The 13,398-nt window shown below is 38.5% G+C and overlaps 1 protein-coding gene across 6 annotated transcripts in view; it reads left to right on the top strand.

Annotated features, from left to right (window-relative positions):
• Positions 1 to 13,398, top strand: part of LOC107703059 (arginine-glutamic acid dipeptide repeats protein-like) — a 177,021-nt gene that overhangs the window by 151,845 nt on the left and 11,778 nt on the right. For all 6 annotated transcript variants that reach the window (XM_016505553.1, XM_016505554.1, XM_016505555.1 and 3 more), the window contains one exon: positions 4,967 to 5,047. In XM_016505553.1, coding sequence (XP_016361039.1) covers positions 4,967 to 5,047 — 81 coding nt within the window. The remainder of the gene's footprint in view (positions 1 to 4,966; positions 5,048 to 13,398) is intronic.

Genomic DNA, 13,398 nt, shown 5'->3' with positions numbered 1-13,398 from the left:
ATTTATATATTAAATATATTTATTTATAATATAAATTATATGAATATAAATATAGACATGTAAATACATATAAATATTTTCAATATATATACTGTATGTGTGTGTATTTATATATACATCATAAATATACACAGAACACACACATTATGCAAACAAAAACTTTTATTTTGGGTGCGATTAATCGTTTGACAGCACAAATATTAGGGCTGTGCAAATAATCGAATCGCATCTCGTCAGTAAAGGCGATTCATTGTCGATTTTGAACGCGATTTTGCATAGCTTGTCAGTGATCTACTGCTCTGTGTAGTAAATGCCGCTACATCTGAACGCACGTGCTGGAGATTTACTACTAATCACAGAATCGGCTTTACTGACAAGATGCGCATGAAAATCGCATTCGATTAATCGTGCAGCCCTAGTAATTTTGTGGTATTTTATTTAAGAAAAATCACTGAAATCAAAGTTCAGTATCATAGTGTAAGAATGACGACATATCTAGTTCTAGTCAAAAATCAAAAAACACTTTTTAAAGGAATATTTACCAGAAATATTATTTACCAGAATTTATTTTAGGAGAAAAGCTTAAATGTGCAGTATTTCTGAAAAAAAAACAAAAAAACGTTTTTTCTTTTTTTTTTTTTTTTTAAATCAATTAATTGGAGATGCTTTTGATTATTAAAATTGAATGGAACCATTCAAATGGAATCCAGAAAATAATAGAAAACAGAATTTGGTAAAGATAAAACTGTAAAACTCAATTAATTAGATGGCCTTTTTGATTAATAAAATTTAATTTAGCCATTAAAACGGAGTATAGAAAAATTTTTTTTCTGGTAATAAAACAGATGTAAGTGAACAATAGCCTTTCAAATTACTTAAAATACATATATAATAACAATGAGGCAATAATAATTAGTTCAAATAAAGTATCAAAAGCAAGAAATCATATGGTTTTATTGAACAAAACTGTTCAAATACATAATGTATTATAAACAATGGAGCGTAATGTACATTACGCATTACAACAAAGGCCTGCAGGGGGCGCCAACGGCCTGATGATTATTTTTACACATTCCTGCCCGATCTAATACTTTCCAAACTCACAACAACATGCAGAGATGGAGTTTGAGACGCTCCACACATGTAAATGATAATAGTTCCTGTGGAACTACTGTGAATGGAGCCGCTGTGTGACACGCATGTAACCTACACACATGTAAATAATTAAAGCGCATATACTGTATTAGAACGGTATTGCATATAATTAATTAAATCGTAGCGTTTGTGAATTCACAATTATGCTTAATTATGATTTTTAAATGGGTTTAATATATCATGCAGCCTTGGGAAACAGTCTAATAATGTGTTTTATGGATTCTCGTCCGTGAAATGCGCGACTTCTGGTATCTTGCCGGTTAGTTGACGCGAGCAAAATGAAGTCGAGGATTTTTTAAAATTGAATAGTCGAATAAAATCGACGAATCGCGACAGCCCTAGTATATATATGTATATTTACACTATTAGTATTGAAGTTTAAAAATAACATTTTTATTATAATTTTAAATACAGTTTAAGTTCTATCAAATGACATGTAAACAGACCTGCAGCCACTGATTTGGTTGGATATATTTTCTCTCTCACTCTACTATTTTAGTTATGTGTGAAGTGAAATCAGTTGCACTCAGATTTAAAGACCGTTTTATTGCCACGAGAGTTGCACAGGCAGGAAGGGTGTGTTGGAGTATTTCCTGTCACCTTTGGTTTTACACAGTACACAAGAAAAGCTGCGGTTTAGCTGAATCTATGCATATTTATAGACTCAAGCAAACGCTTAAGCGGCGGCAGCAACAGCCTGATTTAGAAGCATTTCCAGGCATCTGCTCATATTAATAGGACTAGTACTACGTCTGGACCTTTGATAGTTTTCCCTCACGTCTCTCTTCTTTTCTCTTGTGGTTTTGATGTTATGTAAGGTTGAAATGGACAGGATGTGGGCTGGCTCTCATCTCTCTTTGTGGTCGCTTTGTGTGTGAAAGTGCCATCATTATTGCCGTCACGTCGAACCATATTTGTGTGATATAATATGCGACTGTAATCGTATACTCACTCGTTCGCCTTCGCCCAAAGCAACCTTAGCAAAAGGCCAAGCACACTGATTTCATAAGACCCCCCTGTGTTTGTGCCATTGAGCTAAATGTTAGACATTCCTGGTATTTGAAGACTGCCAGACACTTGTGTGTGTGTGTGTTTGTGTTGGACACACGTAGTGTGTTTTGTGCGGAGTGGTCTGACACCATCTGTTTGTACATGCTCGAATGATCTTAACCAGTTTTACAGCTTTTAACAATTATGATTTAGACGGGAAGTGCGCACGCATCACAATAGCCTTTTCAGCTTTATTCCCTTCTCCCCGCTCTCTTTTACAATAGAGCACTGTCGAGCATAGAGAGAGAGAGGCAGAAAGCAGAGCCAGTGCACTGGAACAATTTTTGACAGAAAGAAGCCTGTTGTTTCGACAGAGCGTTCTGCTGGTGACGCGGTAGCGCTCTCCTCCTCTCTCACCCCTCCTCCACTCGCCCCTCGTTCTCCGGCCCCTCCCATCATCTGCCCTGTTGCCTAGCAACGGCGGGCCAGAGCAATCGTAGCAGAGGCAGAGCAATTCAGGGAGCAGATTGGTGGATGATTTATTAGTTGCGCTCAGAGTGCAGCGAGCCCAGGCAGCTGAAATGGAGCCTTAAAGTGGAGCCGACAGCAGCAAGCGAGACGGCCGCGCATGTAGCTGCCTGCCTGCAGTGCACTGTAAATATTACAGTAGTGGAAACATAATTAAGGTGACATAATCAGGCCGCTAAAACGTGCCGCTCTGGCAGGTGTAATTGATTTTTGTCCTGCCAGTCAGGATCCGGGACCTCAGATAATGAAGGCGTGCAAGGATCGCTTTAACGCTTAATGTGTTAAACGAAATGCGCATGTACACACCTTAGACCCGTGGTCACCAGGCTGGGGATTCATTAACACGTGAGGCTGTTAGATACTCATCAGTGTGAGATTAAAGTTGTTCTGGTTAAGTGGCTGTTGTTGCACCCATGATCGCAGTGCCAAATGCAAAGATTTTCTTTTTCAGCAGTTAATGTCTTTTCCCCGTCGATCCTTTTTGTTATTTTGCTTGTTTCGATGTTACGCCCATTTAAACATTGAGTAAAATAATTTAGGCGCTCAGATTCTGACGCGTCGTAACTCATATAACTAATATTTTAGTCATAGGTGCATTTAAAGATCATCACACCCTCGTTTTGCACGTTGCACCACCTACTGGTTAATCATCCGCCTCTTTACCACAACAGATGAAATGTGCCATCTCTGGTGTTTTTTTCTAACGCTTATGGTTAAGTATCTCAACCCGTGATGGAGGCCCCGGCGAGGGAAGATGTAGTTTTATAAGTTTGTAGTTTTTAATTTGCAGGATTATACTCAAAACATCTAATTTCTTTTTCAAATCTTGTAAAAGAGAAACAAGTAATACTCCCTCCCTTCCTCACTGAAGATTGTTCTTTTAAACGCCATGTGTAAACAGTTCCCGGTTACATAACCAGTATGCATTAGAGAAGAAGTTTGCCAAGAGCGGCGGAGGAATTCCATGACTGGTTTTGTAGTCGACTTTTAACCACGTTTAAAACCTCTACAAAGATCGCCCTGGCTTTTTCTCGCTGGTTTGTGTTCGGTGAAACTGCGGTTTCCTTGTAAAAACCACCATGAGGGGGATGGAGTTTGAGTAATGAGAAGAGCAGATGTAGAGTTGATGTGTATACACACACACGCACGCACGCACGCTTAAATAGGGCTCTCAGAACATGCATGTGTGGCGATCCGCCATGCATCGCACGACTCCACTCCAGGTTTTCCGGCCAGCCGCAGACCAGAGGCTCTCTAGCAGAAAGATCACATGTAAAGCCTTCCCCTTTGTAGTGGAGGAGCAGAGAGTGACAAGCTATCTCTTGCTCGTAAAAAAACGACGTACCTTCGGAGACTTTGTGGATTTGCACCTCAATTTCATTACTGCCTGCGAGAGGACGTAGAGATCTGGGTCGTGTGCCGAGTGGACTTTTTACAGGCTTTCCGAACAGTTTGTTTGTTGAGGACTATTGACTGAGATTACTGTGGAGCGGGGCTCGCCGCTCGAACAAGAAAGTAAATCTGCTGGTTGTCTGCTTCGCTGGTTATGAATGTTTCTGCCTCCGCTTTTTATGGATCACAGTCTGTTGCTCTTAAAGGAATCGAAAAGCATTCAAGCTACACAGTCTCCTTTTGTATTATAGCAGTCTGTGTAAACACATTTTATTTTGGGAGTTCGGTTTGTGTTGTAAAAGTTCTTTTCTTATGGTTTTATTAAGTGAGTGTTTTATTTATTGACTGTGCTTGCTTGTTGTTTAGAGTCGTTTTTCACATTCATAAACCTGGTTATTTAAACACTGTTACCTTAAGTTCTGTTTGTTTGCAGTTACTGTAAGCAAATGGGTTTGTAATTCTAGGACTTTGCTCAGGAATCAGGCAGCTGTTTGAAGTGCGAGCGTGCAAATTGTGAGATCAGGGAGAAGGAGTGTGTTGTGATTCGTCGTAACTTATTGAAGTTCAGTTTCGGCTTTGAACTACAGTGTTGTGCGACCCTCATATGTATATCGCCTTGTTGAACTTTCACTAAGATTTCAGACGAGCTGCCATCGTGTTTCTACTCCGCTGTGGTTTAATCTCGGCTTCTATTCCTGCTTTTGTTGTCATTTCCCCTCATTTTTTTTCGCACTGTAGCTGAGCTGTGCTAGAACAAGCAGAGATTTTCAGATTAAGATCACAACATTGTTTTCTTCCCCTTGCATTTCACAATGTAATGTATTTGTAGTGCTTCGTGTCTGTTGTTACGGGTGGTTAAAAGTCTAATTTTAACTGTTTTTCTCTTTTCTTTTCCCAACAGAAACGGTTCATAAAGGGTTTAAGGCAGTACGGGAAAAACTTTTTTAGGATTCGGAAAGAATTGCTCCCTAACAAGGAGACGGTAAGTCATTTGTTTCCTATTGAATACATTTGTCATCGTTCTTGGACACTAAAACAAACTCCTTTTGACTGTGGTTTCTCGTTTGTTTTGAAACTGAAGCTACATCTTAGTGGTTTCGAAAACGGTGATGTTAAGGGAAATGATTGAAAGCCATAGCTTACGCATGGACTTGAGTGCATGAATATTAGATTTAACAGTAAGCATGTTAGGTGCTTGAACAGGGGCCCTGAGATGTGTGTTTAGTCAAAACAGAATCATGACTGTTTATTAGGGATCCACCGAAATGAAAATTCTTGGCCAAAGACCGAATACCGAACACGGTTTTTCACATTTTTCCCCCATTTAGGTCTATTTTGCCTTTTTTTTTTTCCTTTTTTTTTTCACCATTGCATAAATTAAATAGCCAAAATGTGCTTTTTACTGTTTTGTCCTGCTTTTCAAATAAAAAAATCAATTACAAAACAACAATTTAAAAATATTTACTTAACACTGAACATTTTTTTAACATTCTATCAGACATTAGCCTATACCAACAAAGCACAATTTAAATTAAAATTAATAAGTTAGTAAAATAATTTTTTTTTCGCCATTTTTGAGACTTGAATCAGGCATGTATTTTTTACTGTACGAATAAAGGCAGCCTTGCTGAGCAGAAGAGAATTCTTTTAAAACCTTAGAATATATTACAGATCCCAATTTGAACACTATGTGTGAATGTTATAATAAATGTATTAATAGAGCTGTTGTAGGGTAATTATTATTATCATTATTATTGTCTTTATTTTATTTTACAGAACAACAGTAAAATTACAATACTATCCTTTATGAATGTTGATGGAGTTGTTGGAGTTGCTTTTATTTTGGCAGAAACCCACAGGAAGATCTCAGTGCTTCTTTTTGTTGACAACAGCATGCAGATTTATAAATGATTCTCATTACGAATTTGGGAAGATGTTTGTCGCACGCATCACATTGTCACATGCCTTTAAAAAAATTCATAAAAATGTTTTTTTCTCACGCTTTGGACTTTGAACCCTGGCGCCACGAGCTCGTGCAGCGCTGTCAGAATACATGCAATTTGTGCGTGCATTAGAAAATATAACATTCTGCAGTTTACTTACTATTTGTTTGAGGCTATTTTGCGATTTCAATCATCATACAGTAGCCTAACCACCAGCATCAGCCACCTCTTCTTCTCATCTGAGACATGATGCATGCAGCACTAAACAGTCTTTCGCGGTCGGTGCTTCATGCTTGTAATGATTTCTGCGTCTTTCTCTGATAGTTTTAAATACTTTCACACTGCCGTCATGTTTGCTGCATTAGTGCATGCCTCTATTTGATCGCGTCACGTCATTCTTCGGTACATATTATTCTGACTTTTCGCTTATTCGGCCGAACACCGAAAGAGATTTCTTTGCTATTTTTGGCCGAATAATTTCGGTTGCCGAACATTCGGTGCATCCCTACTGTTTATATAATATTTGGTTACAGCTCAGTACCGCTACACGGCTGATTACTGATGGCCTAAAGAACAAAACTTATCTTAAGCTTAAAGTGCTATTTGTTAAATTTTTGTTTTAGTGCGCAATTAAGTAATAATATACATTTTAGCAAAGTACATTACATTGTTGTTTTTTAAAATTAGACTGCACCTTTTTAAATTTGTTAAGTGTGTTAAAATGTTAAATGCATAGTACTTTTTTGGTACTTTATTATATTATACATTATATACAATAACATATAACAAATATATTTTAAATATATTATTCATTCATATATATATATTTATATTAGGGCTGTGTATCACCAGCAAAGTCACGATACGATACGTATCACGATGCAGATGCCACGATACGATACGTATCCCGATACAGGACTGCACTGAATTTCACCTCAGCAGAATTTAGTAAAACAGCTGTTTATTAAACACTGCATACTATAGTGCCATTTCTAACTATTGGCAGAGCAGGCAGTTGACCTCTGCATTATGAAGGGCCTCCATAACTGTACCACAGTACAATATAGGTAATGGCATATGTTTCATGTTTACATTGTGCACTCCCAACCAGGTACAATATTCTGATTGTTTGCATCTTTTTTTTAAGCCCATAAATAATAATGCACTCATTCTAATAAATTTATATTGTAATGTACTCATTCTAATACATATAAAAAAATCACTTACATTGCTGGTAGGTTATCATTGCACACATTAACACACTCTCTACGATTAAAAAAAAAAATTTGAAGAGTTCTAAACTAATGCGCTGTCTTCACTGTATCTAACGCACACAAGGTTGATTTACTGAACACAGCACTAATATATATATATATATATATATATATATATATGCATATATGTGCACACACTTATGATTCTTAGAGCATTTTTAAGTACAGTATGATTTGCATACTAGACTTGTTTTATCAATGGTTTTTTTTGGGTCATCTGTTAGCTTTACCTGGCCTCAGTGTCATATCAGATGACATATCAGACTGAAACACAAGCTGTGGCTAATAGGTTTGTTATCAAGTGCATGTTTTATGGGATATTGACTTAGCTCAATGATTAGTCAATGAAGAAAAATGCTAGCAGAGGGAATTTGTGTAAAGACCTGTCACCCTTAAAGTACTACAGTCATTGATAGTTTTGTTTGACTCTTCATGCTGAACAGCACGTATTCCGTTGGCCATAAATTCATATTTGAAATGACCCTTTTAATTATTAGTGAACTGTGTGACCCTGTAGAGGACACAACAAAGTGAAATACAGAGCAAATAATTAACTAAGTGTGTGTACACACTAGGGCTGCACGATTAATCGAAGATGCACGTTAAATATCGCACGCGATTAATCGTGCAGCCCTAGTACACACCCAGATACCTGTTTGGCGATGCACTTTTGTGCTGAAATTTGTTACTCGTTGGTTTTTGTTTACCTGAAACAAGAAAAGAAGATATTTTTATATCATCATTTTAGTATTGAAAGAGTAAGGACAAGTTTTGCTTATTTCTTTTATCAGTGGCAGTATTCAGAAGAAATAATGGTTTTGCAATTGTTTGCATCATAGAGATGTTTTTTGTTTTCTCATTTTATTTATTTAGTTTTTGTAGCCCCTAAAAATGCTTTTTTTCACACATTTGTTACCCCTGACAGAATGTTTGAAAATGTTATTTAATAGCTAGCAATCCATTTGTTCCGTTTACGTCAGTTTGTACATGCATACGTAAACAAGCCACCCTCTAAAAACCAGGACAAGAAGAGGGAATGATGGAAAAAGGAGAGATGGAGGCACAGCAGTCTTGCTCAAGAGTAGCAAGAGCAGAGTATAGGGGTTAGTTCAATATACACTAAGAAAAGCGAGCGTTCTCTAAAAAGCCCCACTTTGCTTAGATTGAAGTAGCTTTTGTGCTGAAAGCCAGCTCTCTGTGCAAGTGCCAGTCAGTACCCCGTGGAAAGCTTGATTTATTTTCTCTGCGGTCCTTTTCCCACTCTCCGATTTCTTTTGCTATATCTCTCTTTCTTGTGTGACTTTGAACATATTCTGAAACTCTTTCCTTCATTCATCCAACACAAAGTCCTTTCCTGCTCCTTTCTGGTGCAGACTCTTTCCTTTGCATTTTTTCCAGGTAATCTGGTCCAAGATTTGATATGACCGTAGCGTTTTTAAATGCCCAGGGCCGTAGAGGGTGATACAGTGCAGCTTTTCTGCCTCTCCCCTTTTTTCCCCTCAGCACTTATTAGCTGGGTTTCTCATAAAGAGCCGGTGCCAAGGCTAAGCACCCACTGCTGTGCAAACACACCAGGCCTGACTAGCTCTATGGAATGCTTTATATGAAGTCAAATAAAAGAGGAAGCTAGGGAAGCGGGTGTGTCGTCTTACTGTCTCTGCTCTTTTCACTGCCACCATTTCCTCCACTTGAAAGACAACGTCATGGAATAATTTGTGTACTGGTGCAAGAAATGTTCCCAAACAAACCCGACATGATGTGTCTACAGATCGCAGATAACACAGCTTTGCAGTTCTGTCCATGTGCTGTCCCAGAAAGATTTTCGCTACACTTCAAATTATTTTATTTGTTAGGGATTTAGACCCATTCGTTTAGATTATTGCATACTAATGAAACTAGTAAGCAAATTATAATCAGATTTAAACTGCACATAGTCTGCAATAGTTATTTTCTATTTAGATAAAAAAAAAATTGTTTGTGATTTATTTTAATACATATAAATGGTCTTTTTAAATTGATTTTTCTTATTTAACAGCTTATTTTTGTGATTTTTTTTTTCTTATTTGAATTTAAGTAATTTTTATTTTATTTATTTTAATACAATTTTATTTATTTAAATTTGTGAGATTTCTAGATGCTTTTTATTTTTTATTTTTTTTTGAATGAGAGTTTTGAGAGAGAGAATGTGATTTTGGTATGATTACCGTGCAGTCTGTGTTTCTTTAAACTCTTGGAAATCTGCCCTGGCTTTTAATGCCAGATAGACCCTTGTTTCAGGCGGGTGCAGACTAACTGGTAACGCTCCAAAGCTTAAGTTGCACCTGCAGGAAGAAAGAATATTAGGTTGTAAAATAGAGATGAGTGTGTGACGAGATGTATGAGGGACATTTTCCGTCACGTTGGAAAAACAGCCGCATTGTAAAGCAGCCGTGGTGTAATCCAGCTTCATTGCTGGCGTTGCAGGGAGGTAAAGCTGCAGAGGATCCAATTGGGTAAGGAGGCAGCCCTGGCCCTCGGGTCCTGTAATTTTCAAGCTAAGATGGCCAAGATGATAGAACTGTTCTCGGCACAACCTTGTAGCAGATGTTTGCCCTGGTGTGATCTGTATAAATGTCAAATTGAATTCATTGCAAAGACGTTAGCCCCGCAGCCAGTGCCCTAGAGAGGCGCTTGTGTGATTAGAGGTATTCTTGCTTGGGCACTAATTAAAATGGCTAAAACTGGCTGCCTGCTCGATCGCCAGCAGCTGTCCAGGCTTGATAAAATAGTCTGCTTGTTTTGGTAAATGTTGTTTATGGAAATGTTGTTTATCTCAATGTTCTTGGCCATTTTGTATGGTTTAGACTTGATAGGCTATCCAAATAATTTATAATTCTTTCTTTATAGTGTGTATGAAGAGTGGGCATGGATAGCCTGTGTATTGTTTGCTCGCTGGCTGAACAAAGCTGTGGCTGTACAACTTGATCTTTTGGATTGAAGAGATCGACCCCCATCAAAAAGTCTTGCTGTGGCGTACTTTTGCCTCCATTGGCTAAAAGCTCTTACAGCAGGGAAACAACTGCTGATTCCTCTGCTTGTGCCTCGTTGACCTGTGAGCACACACGGCTTATTCTTTCTTTTCCAACAATAAACCGGCATCGCAGCAGGGATCCGCTGTCTGTTTAACATCCTTTTACTCTCTGCTCTATCAGCCAAGGCCATTGTAGCACACTTTTTTTGTCTCGCATGTGCCTAATTTAACCACAAGGTTGGGCAATCGTGTTTGAATGGAGCCTGTTTTTGGAGTGTGCTACATTGCTTTGTTGAATTTGGAGCAAGGTTACAGTTATATACGTCTCCTCTCAATGCAATTTTTCAGGGCTCTTCTTAGACGGTATAACAGCGGCATTTATTTTGACTCGATATAGACTGTCTAGAGTGAGAGCAAAAATTGGTGGCAAGGCATTTCAAAAATGTAGAGCTATCAATTAAATCTTAGTTGGAACTGTAATAATAATCTGTAGTCTTTTTTTTTTGCTTTTTACAGCATTTTACATTTTGTCTATACAAGTGTGTGTGTGTGTGTGTGTATATATGTATGTATATAAATCACATACATATATAGACAATGTAATGTTGCAAAAAAGAAAGCATAAACTACATATTTGTACAGTTAAACAGTTTTATATATATATATATATATATATATATAGTGATCATTTTGTGCAGTTTATTTTGCAGTGAAAATTATATTAAATAATTAATGTATAAATATTAAAAAATAATTATACAAATTGCTAAGCTAATGAAGACTACATGCAAAAATCAAGCATTTCGTAAAAGTGTGAAATCTAAAGTGCCATAAGTTAGTCAAACTTCTTTCAAGTCTCTTTTCCTGTTACAGAGGCCTGTCCTTCCCGCCCACATATACACGGGCACAATCGGCCCCATGCAAGGACTGGAAAGCACACGGGCCAACTCAACTAATTAATGTTTACAGCTGCACATCGCCTGTCTGTACCTAGTGACCAAATGTTCTCGTATCAAAAACATTGTTTAACCAAGCAAATGCTCTTGAGGTTTTCTTCGGGCTGGCTTGATTGTCTGTTGCTGTCTTCCATTTTCTTTTTCCCCCTCGCTGCCCTCCCTTGCATTCTCTGCTGCTCTCCTTCCCCTGTATTTGCCAGCTACCGCCTTAACCGTTTGGCTCACTGTCAAAGCAGGGGCCTTTTGTGGCTTCGTCACAAATCTGCCAGGAAAAACAGAAACCATCTGTTCAAGTCCAGGCCTGAGTGCGGATGAGTGTATAAATACAGGAGTTTAGGCCTCGCACCCATCCTACACGCAGACGCACACATGACCAGAAGGTCCAACTATGGTTTCTCCCCAACGGTCTGCCGCAATGAAAAGAAGCGTAATCTGTTGGAAATTACCGTTTGTGCACGCACGCTCGCACATCGTCGGTTTTCTCGAGGTGAAATCAGAGTGGAAAAGCGTTTCTCTGTGCCGTGATAGGAGGTAAGCCCCTTCCTTGTCAGATAATCCACCCTCCAGAAATATTCTGCAGATGGAAGCATTCTGAAATGTCTCATAATTCCAAGCTTACGTTGTCAGTATCTCTCGCTCCCTGGCACACACTCTTCTCTTCTGCTTTGAGATTCAGGGCTAATGAAGGAAATTTCACACGCACGAGTAGCTTTACGCATTTATCCTGGCTCTGCGGGGACAAGCTATTTGGGAAAATGTATTTTAGGCAGAGTATTTTCATTTCGTACAAAATTCCAGTGCCATTTCAACCACAAATAATTTTAAAAACGCTACAGATTCATAAAGAGAGTGTGAAATTCACCCTCATTTATTCACCCTCATGTCATTCCAAATTTGTATGATTTCTTCTTTTTTTCTTTTGTCCTGTTTTGTCAAAACAGTGAAAGTCAATGGGGTCCAAACAATATGCACATTGACTTTCAGTCTATCTTAAATAAAATACACTGCCTTTTGTGTTGTATGACAGTAAATCATACAGATTTAATATGACATGAGGGTGAATTTTTTTACTTTTGGGTGGACTATCTTTTTTGTTAGCATAATGTTTTGCACACTAGTGTATACAGAAAACAAGAAAATAAAGGCTTATATTTGACATTTGAAGCTCACTACAGATTGTTGAGAGAAATCTCAGTTTTGTTTCCAACAAACATATCTTGACACACAAAGACCTGGCTTTGTTATTCAAGCTGTCAGTCTTAGCACTTGACACTAACTCGCTATGTGCATCCAGCTTCACAGGCCTCCACTGCAAACAGAAACTCACAGGAGACATTTCCTCCCCCAGATGTCATCTTTTATTTTGCTTCACAGTAGGACATCTCCTTATATAAAAGACTAATAGCTTCTTCTTTGCCCGTCCTATGTTTCTTTGCGACACCTTGTGAATTTTTTTTTTTTTCTTATGTGCGACTAAAAAACCAGCAATGTCTTGTCAGAAAGAATGGGAAGCGCTGAAACGAGTGAGGGATGAGAGGAAAACCCGGAGCAGTGACTTGGCACAGCCCCTCCATGCTTCTAATCAAATCATATTTCCTCTTCCATCTCCTCTCTTCCAGCTTGAAAGGGGATTTTTCTATAGCTCTCCATCGTACAGTTATCGCCCAAGGAAATTTGTCATCACAGATGATCCTCTCAAAACATTTCATCACTCTTTTCATCCTCATTCCCCCACTCCTCTACATATTGCTTCAGCAGATTGCATTAAACATCACTGCGTTCTCTTCGCCCGTGGATGTCTGCTCTTCTCCAACCTTGACACCTGTCTTGATAGCCTGTGGACTAAATTACTTTTGAATGGCCACGGTGATTCCTTTCACAGTGTTATTACGCCAAACCCCAGTGAATTTTTCGTCTGCCTTCCTCTAGGACGTTTAAGAGCTATGAAGTGCTCCAGCGAAATGGTTGAGGGCTAAAATAACCTTTTCTTTTTATCTTCTGTAGCATTAAGTTGGAGGTTTCATGCTTCAAAGCTCACATCAAATAGAGGGAGGGAAAATAAAAAGCAAGGGGCAACCGTGAGGAAGGGGAGGGGGGATGCTGTGGCGAACAGTCATTAGGCTGTGAAGAAAGCCAGCCCGCTGTCCTGC

Source organism: Sinocyclocheilus anshuiensis, unplaced genomic scaffold, assembly GCF_001515605.1.
Source record: "Sinocyclocheilus anshuiensis isolate Anshui unplaced genomic scaffold, SAMN03320099.WGS_v1.1 scaffold883, whole genome shotgun sequence".
NCBI lineage: Eukaryota > Metazoa > Chordata > Actinopteri > Cypriniformes > Cyprinidae > Sinocyclocheilus > Sinocyclocheilus anshuiensis.
The sequence above is the reverse complement of the archived record's forward strand: the minus strand, read 5'-3'. Positions and strand labels throughout refer to the sequence as shown.